General features: G+C 36.3%; 1 protein-coding gene across 2 annotated transcripts; it reads left to right on the top strand.

Moving 5' to 3' along the window:
- Positions 1-36: 36 nt before the first annotated feature.
- On the top strand, positions 37-12183 carry GINS4 (GINS complex subunit 4). Of its 2 annotated transcripts, none has more exons than XM_063445504.1 (8): positions 37-74; positions 2602-2756; positions 4972-5058; positions 5157-5270; positions 5849-5946; positions 6607-6695; positions 6777-6867; positions 8957-12183. In XM_063445504.1, the coding sequence occupies exons 2-8, from the start codon at positions 2661-2663 to the stop codon at positions 9051-9053; spliced, it is 672 nt and encodes a 223-aa protein (XP_063301574.1). In that variant the 5' UTR covers positions 37-74; positions 2602-2660; the 3' UTR covers positions 9054-12183. The 2 variants fall into 2 exon arrangements, with proteins under 2 accessions (XP_063301574.1, XP_063301573.1); XM_063445503.1 differs by having other exon boundaries at positions 57-86.
- Positions 12184-12767: the final 584 nt, after the last annotated feature.

Here is a 12767-nt window from a genome sequence, read left to right as displayed (position 1 = left end):
GTTTATAACGTAGGGACACGCCCCCTTACTCCAGTCCTAGACTGTAACTAGTTGGCGGGAAAGAGGACGAGCAGGTAAGCTGAATGGTGATCATGGCTTCTATTATGTTTTTACAGAGTAAAGCCAAATTGGGAATGTATAGCAGCCAAATAATTACATTTATATCATAAATCGAATGTCTCTGCACAAAATCTTAACCTTGCAAACTACATATTTTTAATAAGTTTGGATATTAAAGGACCACTATAGTGCCAGGAAAACATACTCTTTTTCCTGGCACTATAGTGCCCTGAGGGTTCCCCCACCCTCAGGGACCCCCTCACACCCGGCTCTGGAAAGGGGAAAAGGGGTAAAACGTACCTTTTTCCAGCGCTGGGCGGGGAGCTCTCTGCCTCCGATCCTTCTACGTTCCGCCCCGACGGTTGAATGCGCACGCGCGGCAAGAGCTGCGCGCGCATTCAGCCGGTCGCATAGGAAAGCATTTACAATGCTTTCCTATGGACGCCTGCGTGCTCTCACTGTGATTTTCACAGTGAGAATCACGCAAGCGCCTCTAGCGGCTGTCAATGAGACAGCCACTAGAGGATTAGGGGGAAGGCTTAACCCATTTATAAACATAGCTGCTAAGTTTATAAAAAAAATGGGTTAACCCTAGCTGGACCTGGCACCCAGACCACTTAATTAAGCTGAAGTGGTCTGGGTGCCTAGAGTGGTCCTTTAACCCAAAAATGGACAGAAAAGGCACATTAATCTTATTAATAATAATAATATTATATTCACCAGGACCCAGGCAATGCCCACAATAAGTTCTTCATACTGTTATCCTAAGTGCAGCTGAATCTCTCTGGATAGAAGAGGCAATAGTATTATTAGTATTAACATTTATATAGCACAAACTTATTCCGCTGCACTTTACAATATTATTAAGGAGGGATTTAACAACTAATGAGACAAACTATTCCAAAGTTTGACAGAAACAAGAGGTTGATTAGTTTTAAAACTATATTACACGTGATGAACAGATAATAAATTAAGGTTATTTATCTACTTTCGGCCTGGCCAATAGAGACCCTGGGATAATACATAAATGAGTCAATGGTATTAATCACTGACATAATACTGAAAATAAATATTATTAAAATACAGACAGGCTTAAAAAAAAAAAAAAAAAAAGCAGCTTATTTTGGTGCACGATTTAAATGTACATTTTTCATTTTAGAGTACACTAAGAGAAATGCATTTTATTTTCTTATGAATAAAATTAAAGGGACACTTTAAGCACCATAACCTCTACATTTTGCTTTAGTGGTTGTGGTGAATGGTGTCCCACGGCAAGCTGTCATAAAAGATGTCATAAAATCATTTATAACACCTAATGCTGACAGGTGTCTCTGGTCTTTCTTTAGACATTATTCATTAACCAAAGGTTTATTCAGTAATCCATCAAATAATAGTAACTTGAATCAAGAATTGTAAAATTTTGACTAAAATAGCCACACTGTAACTATAGCTAATATGGGGGATGATTCCAAAACCGCAATTTGAGCTTACATTTTCGAATTTGGTTTTGATCTAACTTCATTTATGCAGAATTATGAAATTCAGCTAATTTTGCCAAACTGCATTAAAAATATCAGATTCAGATTTTCACTTATTACATTTCTTTTGCAATTCTGTTCTGCAATATAATATGGAACATGTTCCTGCAAGGGATAACAATCCAGCTATTTGTGCTAGATTAAAACTAGATTGAGCAGAGTGGTATCCACCATGTTTCTGTTGGCACTTACTTTGTTTGTCAATTAATTGCTGAGAAATATGAATGGTTTCCTTGAACCCAATAATAACCAAATCTCCTACATTTCATCCAATTAACAATGGACGCAAGGTTTAATTTAGTTTTGGTTTATTTTTAAATGTAAGAATTTTTTTTGAGGATATATCCAGGGCAGCTCTACAGATGGATGTTGCTAGTCCTCCTAAATTGGACAGAACCACATCCTAATTAAACAATGAGAGACTTTATTCATTTTAACTCCCCATTTACATGTATAACACATGATAAGCCACTCTCACACACTCGCATTAGAATACCTCTCCTCCTTCAGTTAGTTATCTGTGTTGGTGATTTGAGAAGAAGCGTTTTGAGAGTCTGCAGAAAGTACGGTATGTCCTTTGTATGTAGTGTGGAAACCAGTTTTCTCTGCTCACTCCAGCAACTGAAATATCTTCAGGGCCTGCATTCTGTCGGAAGGATGTGATATTGAGTTGTCCATTTCACCTGTTATATCAAGAAAAAGCAATGTGTATGTATAAAGGTTAAACATTCTGTGAAATAATAAATTAAAAAGTGCTGTGTGGTGGACTTCGAAGACACCTTTAGGTTATAAAGCCCCTTCCCAAGGTAGCCAACCACTGTGATCAAAACATTAGTAAAGTACAATTCCTAAATGAATGAAGAACATGCCTGAGAGCTACTCTTCATCAACTTTGGAAAATGATTTTACAAGATACAAGAAGTATTTGTAATCACAGTACATTTCTATAGAATGAGCAATGAACCCCTCACCTAATGGTTTTGTCTACTTATTCATTTTGTAGATGTGGGATGAAAGCACATTGCTGTTTAAGCACATATCAGGACGAACCCTGCTTTCTTCATGATGGAGAATGATTTAGCTCTCTCTGATCAGGGCTCAGATGCTGGCAGTGAAGAAGTTCTGACACCTGCAGAGCTGATTAACAAGTTGGAGGAGGTGAGATGTTCTGCATGGAATAAAAACAGTGTATTGTCGTGATGTATCTGTGCAACCCCATTGTTTTTGGTTTCTTGGAGTGATCTTGTTGAGACGTTTAATAATACCAAACAGAGGAATCAAAACATTACCTATTAGGGTGGCAAAATGAATAGTATACACATTCATCATCTCTAATTGATAAATGAATGTCTCGGTCACCAAGTAAAGTCAATCCATTTCCAGACAGAATGTGCAGAGCTGCAGAATCTACTGGCTCATTGTAAAAAGAAAAATATGAGTAGAAATGTACTAAATGACAAACTTTGGGACTGATCATTAATGTTTATAACTTACATTATTTTAAGACAAATATGCTACCGTACTTAAAATATTTTGACAATAATGTTTAAATTAAAAATACATTTGTAATTATAGACATTCCTAAAGCATTTGGTTTAGTAATCCTCATGAATTCCTATAAAGAGAAGACAAACAATAAACTGATATTTATAAAAGCATATGGTCAACTCACATTACAATGTCAAATATCAGAAGAAACAAGACTCTTTTACTGGCGAATCCCTATGTTTTATTTAGTTCTCAGTGTGAAATCAGGTGGACACCTGCAAGTCCAATTCTTCAAAGCAAATTTTGATTTATCTATAAAAGAACTGTTTGAACTTTTGTTAAACAGTTTTTTTTTTTTGTTTTTTTTTGGACTTTTATGAATTATTTAAATATAATTTGGAAGCAATTAATTTGCAATAAATGTATAAATATATTATTTATCTGAATTCTAGATTATTTATGCCTGTATGCTTCTTTCCTTGCTAGCATTACCAATGTTATAGTAGTGCATGAAACACTGAATATTTTGTGCTGCCTCACAACTGTTTTGTGTATTCTTCATAAATTTTGGTTATAGAGCTGTTACATTTTAAATATACATATTTCAAAATAACTTTTCTCCATATCACTGTGTGCCGTGAGGTATAGTTTTTTTGCATCCCTGTTTTGGAAGTCCAGCATTCTATCTTTTATTCACAGTTTTGTAAACAAGGTTGTGTTTAATGAGCTGCCAGCCACTAATTGTTACAACTGTGTCTCACCTCTCCTCATGGAAGATAGAGATGTGCATATGCACAACTTGGACAGGTCTCACACCACAGAGTGGGATTTCCCTTTTAATGTTTAAGTAACGGGGGTCATGCTCTTAAGTAGATTTAAAAAAAATAAACACATATGAAGTGTTTTGCTGATCTGCTGTTCGCTATTTTCTGCAAAAAGGCAGGGCTCACTCTGCTCCCACAGCTTTTGCAGGTTTACTCTTGTATATGAGGCAGCAGAGTATGCATGGATAAAGTTGTCCTGAGGGCAATGGACTATGCATTGCCCTGTGCAGTATACAGATGTGTTTTGCTATAAGGCAATAATAAAGTGTAAGATGTATTTATTTTATTTTTAATTGATGGGTCAGATATGGCAATAAGCATGGCTGGACAAAAGGTAGATCCAAAGATATTACAGTACTACAGCTGCCATGATGCATTGCCAACCTTTAGAATAGGGAATACATATATACAGAATATTACATTTGGGAATCTACCCAGAATAGTGTACGTGAAATGTGTCAGAGTTAATATGGCAGCCAGTTGCATTTGAATGCTTGTAATGTGCAGTAGGTTATGTATAATTCAGTGTCAAGTATAGTAGTTTGCTGTGTGAGAATGCCTGTAGACAGGATATAGGAGGAAACCTTTGCAAATATGTCCAATAGTGTCCAATTCATTCATGAATTTAGTATTACGTTAAGATAATTTTTTACATTGCTTACAGTTGTTAGTTGCTGTGTTCTCCAGTTATTATTGTCATCCATGCCTGACTTATCACATGTAAAGCTGGGGAATAATATTATACTTAACATGTTGGCTTAAAAAAAAGTATTTCATCATTAATTTAAAAATGTTTGTGTCGCACTATGTCTGCCACCGTTCATTGCGTTTAGACTGGTGTGTCCCACCATTGTGTACTGTGTCAGACAGGTTCTGTTACTATTTTGTGGTAAAAAGCAGTACATGTGAGTGAATATATTTATGTACAGCAATGCTACATGATTATGAATGTGTGTATTGTAGATTCTGTTCTTGTGTAGTGATGCAATGCACAAACTTTGTGTATATGTGTAGCAAGATAAAGGAACCAACTTCTTCCCCTGTTCTTCTTTGTCCACCAGGCATGGCTTAATGAAAAGTTTGCGCCTGAGCTCTTGGAGAGCAAATCTGAGATTATTGAATGTGTAATGGAGCAGTTGAACCATATGGTAACTTTCTTTCCTGGTCTATTCAGTACCTTGGTGGTAATGACTTGAAAGCTGTCCTTGTCTGACTTTCAACTTGTTTAATGCCTATATTTATACAGGAGCAGAACTTGCAGAGGGCAAAGGCTGGTGACCTGAAGATCAGCTTCCACCACATGGAAATTGAGAGGATCCGATACATGCTTAGCAGTTACCTTCGAAGCCGCTTGATTAAGGTAATTTGTCAATTTCTGCTAACTGAGCGGAGCTTGTGAGTACTGCATTTTACAGGATGGTCAGTATATTTATTTTGTTGGAAACGCTCTGTATATATGTAAGTGTCTCTCTGACTGTGTAAAATCAATCGTTGCCTGATGCTGGCCTAGATTTTAATATCTGTAGGTAATCTTTTCAAATGATTTAATATTTCTAGAAATTCTTTTAAATTAAAAAAATGTCTTCAAAATATTACAATGCCAAAAATATATCATGTCTAAAAATATATATCCACTATTCAAATATTTAAATATTCTTCAAAATATTAAATTCTATTAAAACTGTATACATAATATATGAAATCATTTGAAAAGCTTATTCAAAAATATTAAAACAAGGCCACTACAGGCAGATTATATAACTGAACTTCAATCCTGGCGTCTTGCAGTAATATATGGTGCTTAGCTCTGTATAATGGCTACTGAAGCCACATTAGTGATTTACTGATCACCTTTGTAAGCTGCAGCTAAATTGTTTGAATGTTTATTACTTAATATAACGAACTGTGCTTCTGTTGGTCCTTTCACTTTATGTAAAGATTGAGAAATTTTTCCCCCATGTCTTGGAGAAAGAGAAGACTCGAGGGGAGGGAGATCCTCCATGTTTGTCACCTGAAGAGTTTGCTTTTGCCAAAGAGTGAGTTTTTCCAAAGTCTTATAGTAGGTGAAATGTACATGTGATTTTTCACCATCCTCTACTACCACATACACAAATATATATATATATACACACACACGAAACAATTAGAAGTATTTTAAGACATTTTTCTATTTACAATGAGGGACAGTTTAAAGAAATACATGAATTACAGAGCTTTCTCTACAAGTAACCCACATAATGTGTGTTAACTGAGGTTTGTATGTCTCAATTACTCAATAGGATGATATATGTTGTGTTATATTTGTACTTACTTATTCTGTAGCGGCCTGCATCCAACCCACACTGTGAATTATCAAAGCCCAAGGAGATATTGTGGCTTTTACTAAAGCTAAACAAAAAACAGACTGATATATACTACTGGGAATCTCTACTTCATTTAATTGAGACTAGTGTGAGAAATGGACTTCCTTGTTTTTTTTTTTCTAGGAATGTGTTTATTGAAAGGGACAACTGTGTCAGTTAGTCAGTCACCTGTAATCTTAAACTGACCCGATAGCAATTCTTGGTTTGTGCACAAAAGGCATACGTGTTGTCCTAAATCTTACACAAGGATTATTGTTATTCCAAACAAAGAAATGCAATGCAGCATAACGTTTGTAACAGAATGCCAAACGCATATGTGTCCCATCTCTATAGGTACACGGCACACACAGAAACCTTATTAAAGAGTGTGGCTCTTCGACACATGCCACCAAATTTGCAGGCTGTGGATCTTGTTAAATTGGGTAAGTGAATCAAAAGGAATGGAATTAAAACAGCAAGGATAAAAATGGAAACTATTTTGTCATTTTGTCTTCTATTTGTAGTCCCAAAGCCAAACCTAGATTCCTTTGTGTTCCTGAAAGTTAAAGAACATCAGGAAAACATCTTGGTGGAACCAGAGTCAGATGACCAAAGGTACGAGTTGTGTATTTTTTCTCTCACAAACAGTCATTTTTCCATCATACACAACCATATCTGTACTGGTCATATGGACACTCTCAGCCACAGTTCTCAATTTCCTCTTACATAACATACTTTACATGAGTTTCTCAGTCTTGCCTTTGAACACGTGCTTACTGAAGAAAATAGAAACAGAGTGTGACATTTGCAAACTCTTTCTTGTACATGCCAAGATACACACAATCCCTACATACACACACACTATTTTCCTTAACTATGCATTCTTTATACATGCTCCTTCCATCTATTAAAGGTTCATTAGAAACATAGCTGCCCACTACACCACCTATGGTGCACGTAAGCTGTCCCCCGTTCTGTGTTAAGTTGTTTTCAGGTGGTTTTAACGCAAACATAGGATCCCATTGGTTTATTGCTATTTCAGACATTATACTTCTGCATTTGCAATATCAAGCCATATTTAGGATCTGTGTGTAACTTCTGCATTAGTAGTATGCTACATCAGGACTTGGCCATGAGAATCCAGGGGACCCTCTGTTTTTGACATAGAGTCAAGGAACAGTGCAAAGAGCATGGTGGCATCACAACCGCTATAGCAACCTAGACCTGTTATGGTGCTTGGAATGCTCTTTTAACCCCTTAACGACCACTAACGGTTCAGGACCGTCATCGTAAAAATCCCTTTGAGGACCAGTGACGCTCCTGAACCATCATAACGGTATTATGTACTTACCTGTTCACTGCCGTTACCCCGGCGGTGATTGGCGTTACTCCCGGTGTGGGTCAGTGCAGCACGGACATTCCACATCTCCACGCTCTGCATGGAGACGCTAAACACTCCCCATAGAGATGAATTTATTCAGTGCACCTCTATGAGGAGTTGCTGATTGGCGTAGCGCTGTATTTTGCTGTGCATGCACACTAACCTGCAATTGGCTGAGATTATTAAATTTGGGAGGTGGGGCCGGCTGCGTCAAGACTGGTGTGGCGCAGGAAAAAAGGTGAGTTTAAACACCATTTTAACAAAGAGGCAAGAGGGTCCGGAAACCTAAACAGCAGTTTTTAGAACTCTATTGTCAGGCATACATGTTTGTATTCCTGACACTATAGTATTCCTTTAAATCAGATTTTTTTTTTTTTTTTTTTTTATCGGATTTATTTTTATTCTTTTAAATATTACTTTTGAGTATAAAAATCTATCTAAAGTTAGCCTCCTATTTAAGATACCTTCTAGTTCAAACATTATTCAGCGTGAAATAGGGATTAGTTATATAGCATGTGGCTGTGTAATCATGCAATATTAAAAATTTTCCTAAACTAATTCCATTAATCCAAGTTAATTGAACTTTAATCTGCAAACATGCACTTTTTTCACAGCAAAAAATGTTAAAATATAAACATACAAAGTTCAGAAAAGACTTGGAGTCTGTATGTGCAGCTTTTCAATCTGAAACTCTGCACACACTGAAATTATTTCTATCGGGGTCAGAGGTATGACTTCACCTCCAGCAGTGCCATTAATACGTTAGTAGCCAATCTGGAATGAGAGATCCAGGCTGGCTAATGTCGGTTATGTGCATATTCTTGGAATTTATGGCTTTCCGTTAACGTTATCAGCCAATGGATGATCCGGTGGGATTGCCCCATTAGAGGTGACCACATGAAAGCATACTTTTGAGGAGTCTCTTTGGAAAGCAGTTTAAGCAGTATTGCAATTAGCATGTTTATCTCCCTTGTTAAAATTATCTTAGGATCCACTTATATTGGGATACTGGGACGTAGTGGTGGGCTTAACATGGTATAGCCATATAGTGTAACCAATTCCCCATATCGTTTGCTAAGATAGGTGGTTTTAAGTAACTTTGTAAGATTTAAAAATGTTTATTGTGTGTGTTTGTCCACTGTCCTTTAATCTATTATATATTGGTCATTTCATCGCCCTTTTTGTTTTGGGTTGTTTATTCTGCATAAATATGTGTGTTTAAATAAAGAAACCTGTTCAAAACTCTAGTTTACCTAATACATCACCTTTATTTGTTACCTTCTGTCAGTGCACCTCTTTACACACAATTTCTCTCTATTCCAGTGAGTATGCCATAGACATGGAAGTTGGATCCCAGCATCTCATCCGCTACCGCACAATAGCCCCACTTGTGGCCTCTGGAGCTGTGAATCTCATTTGACTTTGTATGCTGTACAAAACTATATAACCAGCAGGGGGCAGCAGAGTAACATACTTGAATTGTTGGCCACTCCATCTGTTGCACTGCATAAAACCAACACACTGCATACAAAAGGAAAGTAATGACCGTGTCATTCACAATCTAGCTGTATAATTCAGAACTTCATGTTCTGCTAACATGTATAAAGATAAAGAGTTCAACGGGTTTGGAGTCACTGATTTTCATAAAAATTGGGAAATGACTGCTTTTTACATTGTATAATACAAAGGCTGGCATGTTAATCTCCGAAGATATCACACAAGCTTGGATAATGTGCTTCCTTATTTTATTGGATATGTGAAAGACTTGAGACGGTATCAGTAACCAGAAGGTTAAGTTCCAAACAGTCATGGTAGCCCATTGCTTATCGGAATACTGTCCTACAATACACTTGCAAGTTGATCTGTGTGTCGCCTGTAGAATCATTTCACATATTCATCAATAGACAATTTATCTTCACTCAAAACAAATGCTTCAGCGGATTATGTGGACTTAAAAAGCAGATGGGTGAAGAAAAATACAATCGAAAAATTTAGAGTTTGTCATCAGTCTTTGTTTTTGAATTAATTTCTGAAAGATGATGTAAAACATATTTCCTGTTATAGATTAAAAACACAGCACAAAGCTCATAAATGATCACTTCTATTTAATATTTAAGTATGTGTGTATATTGTTGGCAAACTTGAGTCAGCCTATCAAATCTTCGTACGAAAACAAGGAATGTGTCCATGGAACACATTTGTTTCTCGTTGCATTAGATTTGTATTATTTCCTAAAAATTGCCCATTTTCTTTGGAAAAATAAAATTTTAGCAGTTATATTTGTATTTAATACTAACTGTTCATTTGGTGACAGTTGTCGGCTTAGATTTCCCCTTTTATCTTTTTATCTACTGATTTTACATTGTCAGTTATATAGTTAAACCCTGGCAGTCACCAATCCTTTAAAATGTTTTATTCTCTGTAATTGACTCGTACATTGTATTTTGAGAGGGTGAATGGTTATTATTAGCATGCATGCACTTTGTATTCACTGACATTGTAGATCACACCTCCGTGCTAAAGTCATTAAGGTATAAGCTAAACACTTCAGATATCTGTCTTTTGCCTTTTCTGCATGACAAATGCGCTTCATTTTTTTTTCTTATTAATTGGGTCTTTTTCTCTGAAGAACCATTAAATTAATGAAGGTCATTGACTTAATGAGTAAACAAACTGTACCCTCCCCGTTTAATTTAACAATAAGAAGGCCATTTTCCCTGAAGGCTTCAGCTTTGTATACAATGCAGTATTTAATGCTCAAACAAAAACATGATTTACGTGTCTCTCACTCTCTGTCTGTCTAACCCAGTCTCCTGTTACTCTCACTCCTAGCACTGCACATGAAAAGGTCTACAAACATAAATCTGAGAACAATTGTTAAATCTCTGGAGAATGAAACTGTGTTGATTAACCAGGGGAAGGGGTTACTTTTTTTAATTGTAACTTTTTTGTTGCTTAAAACATATTTTATTTTGCACCTGGAGATTTGTAATAAATCCAGTTTTTGGCTTAATAACAGTGCATTTCCACTTGTTTTAGTATTGGTGTTTAATACAGAAAGGTGATGCCTGCAAAAATATAAATTACTAATGGGCAATATAAGTAAAATGTGAAAGATACTGATGTATCAAATATATAAAGATTAAACAATGTCACTTGTAAATAAAATGTATATTATATACTGTAAACAGGGATAAAGGCTGATCACTCACACTGCCAATGGAATCTGAGCACTAAACATTGAGCTACTAGGTTATGTGTTCTTTTTCCCATTAAAAAGCTTAAAAAGTTTGATTTATTCACCGAGTTCTAGTGAACTGAAAGCTGAATTGCAAAATTTAGGCTAAAATAGCTGAATCAGAAAAATCCTTCAACACCGCTGTTATCTAATCTTGGCTAATTTTGCCATTTGGATTTTACAGTTCATTGTTTAGCAAAGGAATGCCCGCTGTGTGTTGCTCACCAATGGGCCAATCTTATTTCAGACTTATCGATGTGCTTTACATTCCTGATTGTTGCATATAAGGGTGCAGTTTCTAGACTTGTCTTTAACGTCACTTGTAGTGTAGCAATTCTTCTTAAATACACCAAATTTCACCAAAGTATGGCTATAAACTTATTTTTTTATTTAATTCATGAGCAGCCTGGTAATGTTTAGCTGGGTTTACTTCAGCACTGTACATAGGAGATTCAGTATAGTAGGTGATTGATTATACTCTCCAAGTAATTGTCAGTTATTCTTAGTGGGACAAACATGTTGGCCTTCCCACCTGATACTTTAACATGCAACCCAGTGTATATGGAGTATGAAATATGAAATATTTTAGGAATAGGGACAAATGCATATCACAAGGCCATTAAGGGTGTCAGATTTTCTGTCCACCCCTTTACTGTAGGACATCAGGTGAAGGGATAAGAGAGAGTCCAGGGCTTCATATAGGTCATAAGGTGGTCCACCAGCATCAACTAATTCCACATATTTCATACCAGAGGATGTTTAAAGGAAAGGGTTAGGAAAGTAGGTCTTAGAGCTCTCCATTATCGACCCACAGAGTGGTGTGTATTGGATGTGGCAGTGTCAGGTTATACTGCCAGCCAGGTACCCCTAAGCTAATAATTGATTCTGGTAACACCAGTTTGAATTTTACTTTCCTCTTGCCCAATGGATAGAGTAAAATGTTAAACTATTCTTTGTTGGTGGGAGTAGGTGTACCCACTGTTGATTTCTGTTTTTAATGCAAATAGTATGGGGAATTAATTCCTGATGCCATTGTTCAGGGCAAAATCAGTTTGGCTCAGTTTCGATGCTGTTTAATTTGATATAATAAATTTTGTCCCTTTTGGAAGAAACCAAATTTGTGGGCTAACTTTGCTGATGAAAATTAATTTGATTGTAAATTACCCCATACTTAATTATGCAGTATTTTGCATTGACACACCCTCCAAGCCAATTCTAACATTTCCAAACAACATGTTAGTTTTGCTGTAATTTAGAAAAGGACTCATAATACTTGTGGTTCCATTACAATTGGGGGGCTACTTGTGGGCCAGCCTAGAATTTCTATGGTTTTTTTCAAGTCAAGTAATATATATGTGTCTGCTGATGGCTTCTAGATTTTTTTCTAACCATGTACGATTGTTGATAAAAATTACATCTAAATTCCTTGTTTTGTTTGTCAAAATTAATACAAATTAAGATAATGTTAGGGCTGTGGGGGAAAAAAAGTCCAGCTGTAGCCCATACTTGTTGGCAACAGAAGCAGGCTGAATGTTTCCTATAGTCTGATCATGGTATAACTAGTAGAACTGGATGTAAGGCTGGCTGCAGTGCGGGAAGGTACATTGTTCTGTTTTAATGCCCAAATTATGGTGAAACTAGCATGCTGTGAGGAGAAACTAGTTGGACTGCAATATATTGAATAATTACCCATAGGGTTGTTTATTCTCCGTTCTATTACAGCACTAAATTTAGCCCTACAAATTCACTTTTGGGTTGATATCCAACTGAATTCGGGTGTGTGTGCGCGCGCACCAATGTGCCAAAAATCATACTGTCAATACAATAAAAATTTTTTTAAAGCTGATAACTTGTCTTCTATGCAGACAATAACATATGATCTATTTTGGAGGTCAT

This window comes from Pelobates fuscus, chromosome 3 (assembly GCF_036172605.1).
Source record: "Pelobates fuscus isolate aPelFus1 chromosome 3, aPelFus1.pri, whole genome shotgun sequence".
Lineage (NCBI taxonomy): Eukaryota > Metazoa > Chordata > Amphibia > Anura > Pelobatidae > Pelobates > Pelobates fuscus.
Note: the sequence above shows the minus strand (reverse complement) of the source record. Positions and strands in the feature narration are given on the sequence as shown.

Coding starts and splice junctions, on each gene's coding strand:
- GINS4 (XM_063445504.1), top strand. CDS start 2,661: ATGATGGAGAATGATTTAGCTCTCTCTGATCAGGGCTCAGATGCTGGC. Junction 5,271..5,848: donor TTCGAAGCCGCTTGATTAAG/GTAATTTGTCAA, acceptor CTTTATGTAAAG/ATTGAGAAATTTTTCCCCCA. Junction 6,868..8,956: donor CCAGAGTCAGATGACCAAAG/GTACGAGTTGTG, acceptor TCTCTATTCCAG/TGAGTATGCCATAGACATGG.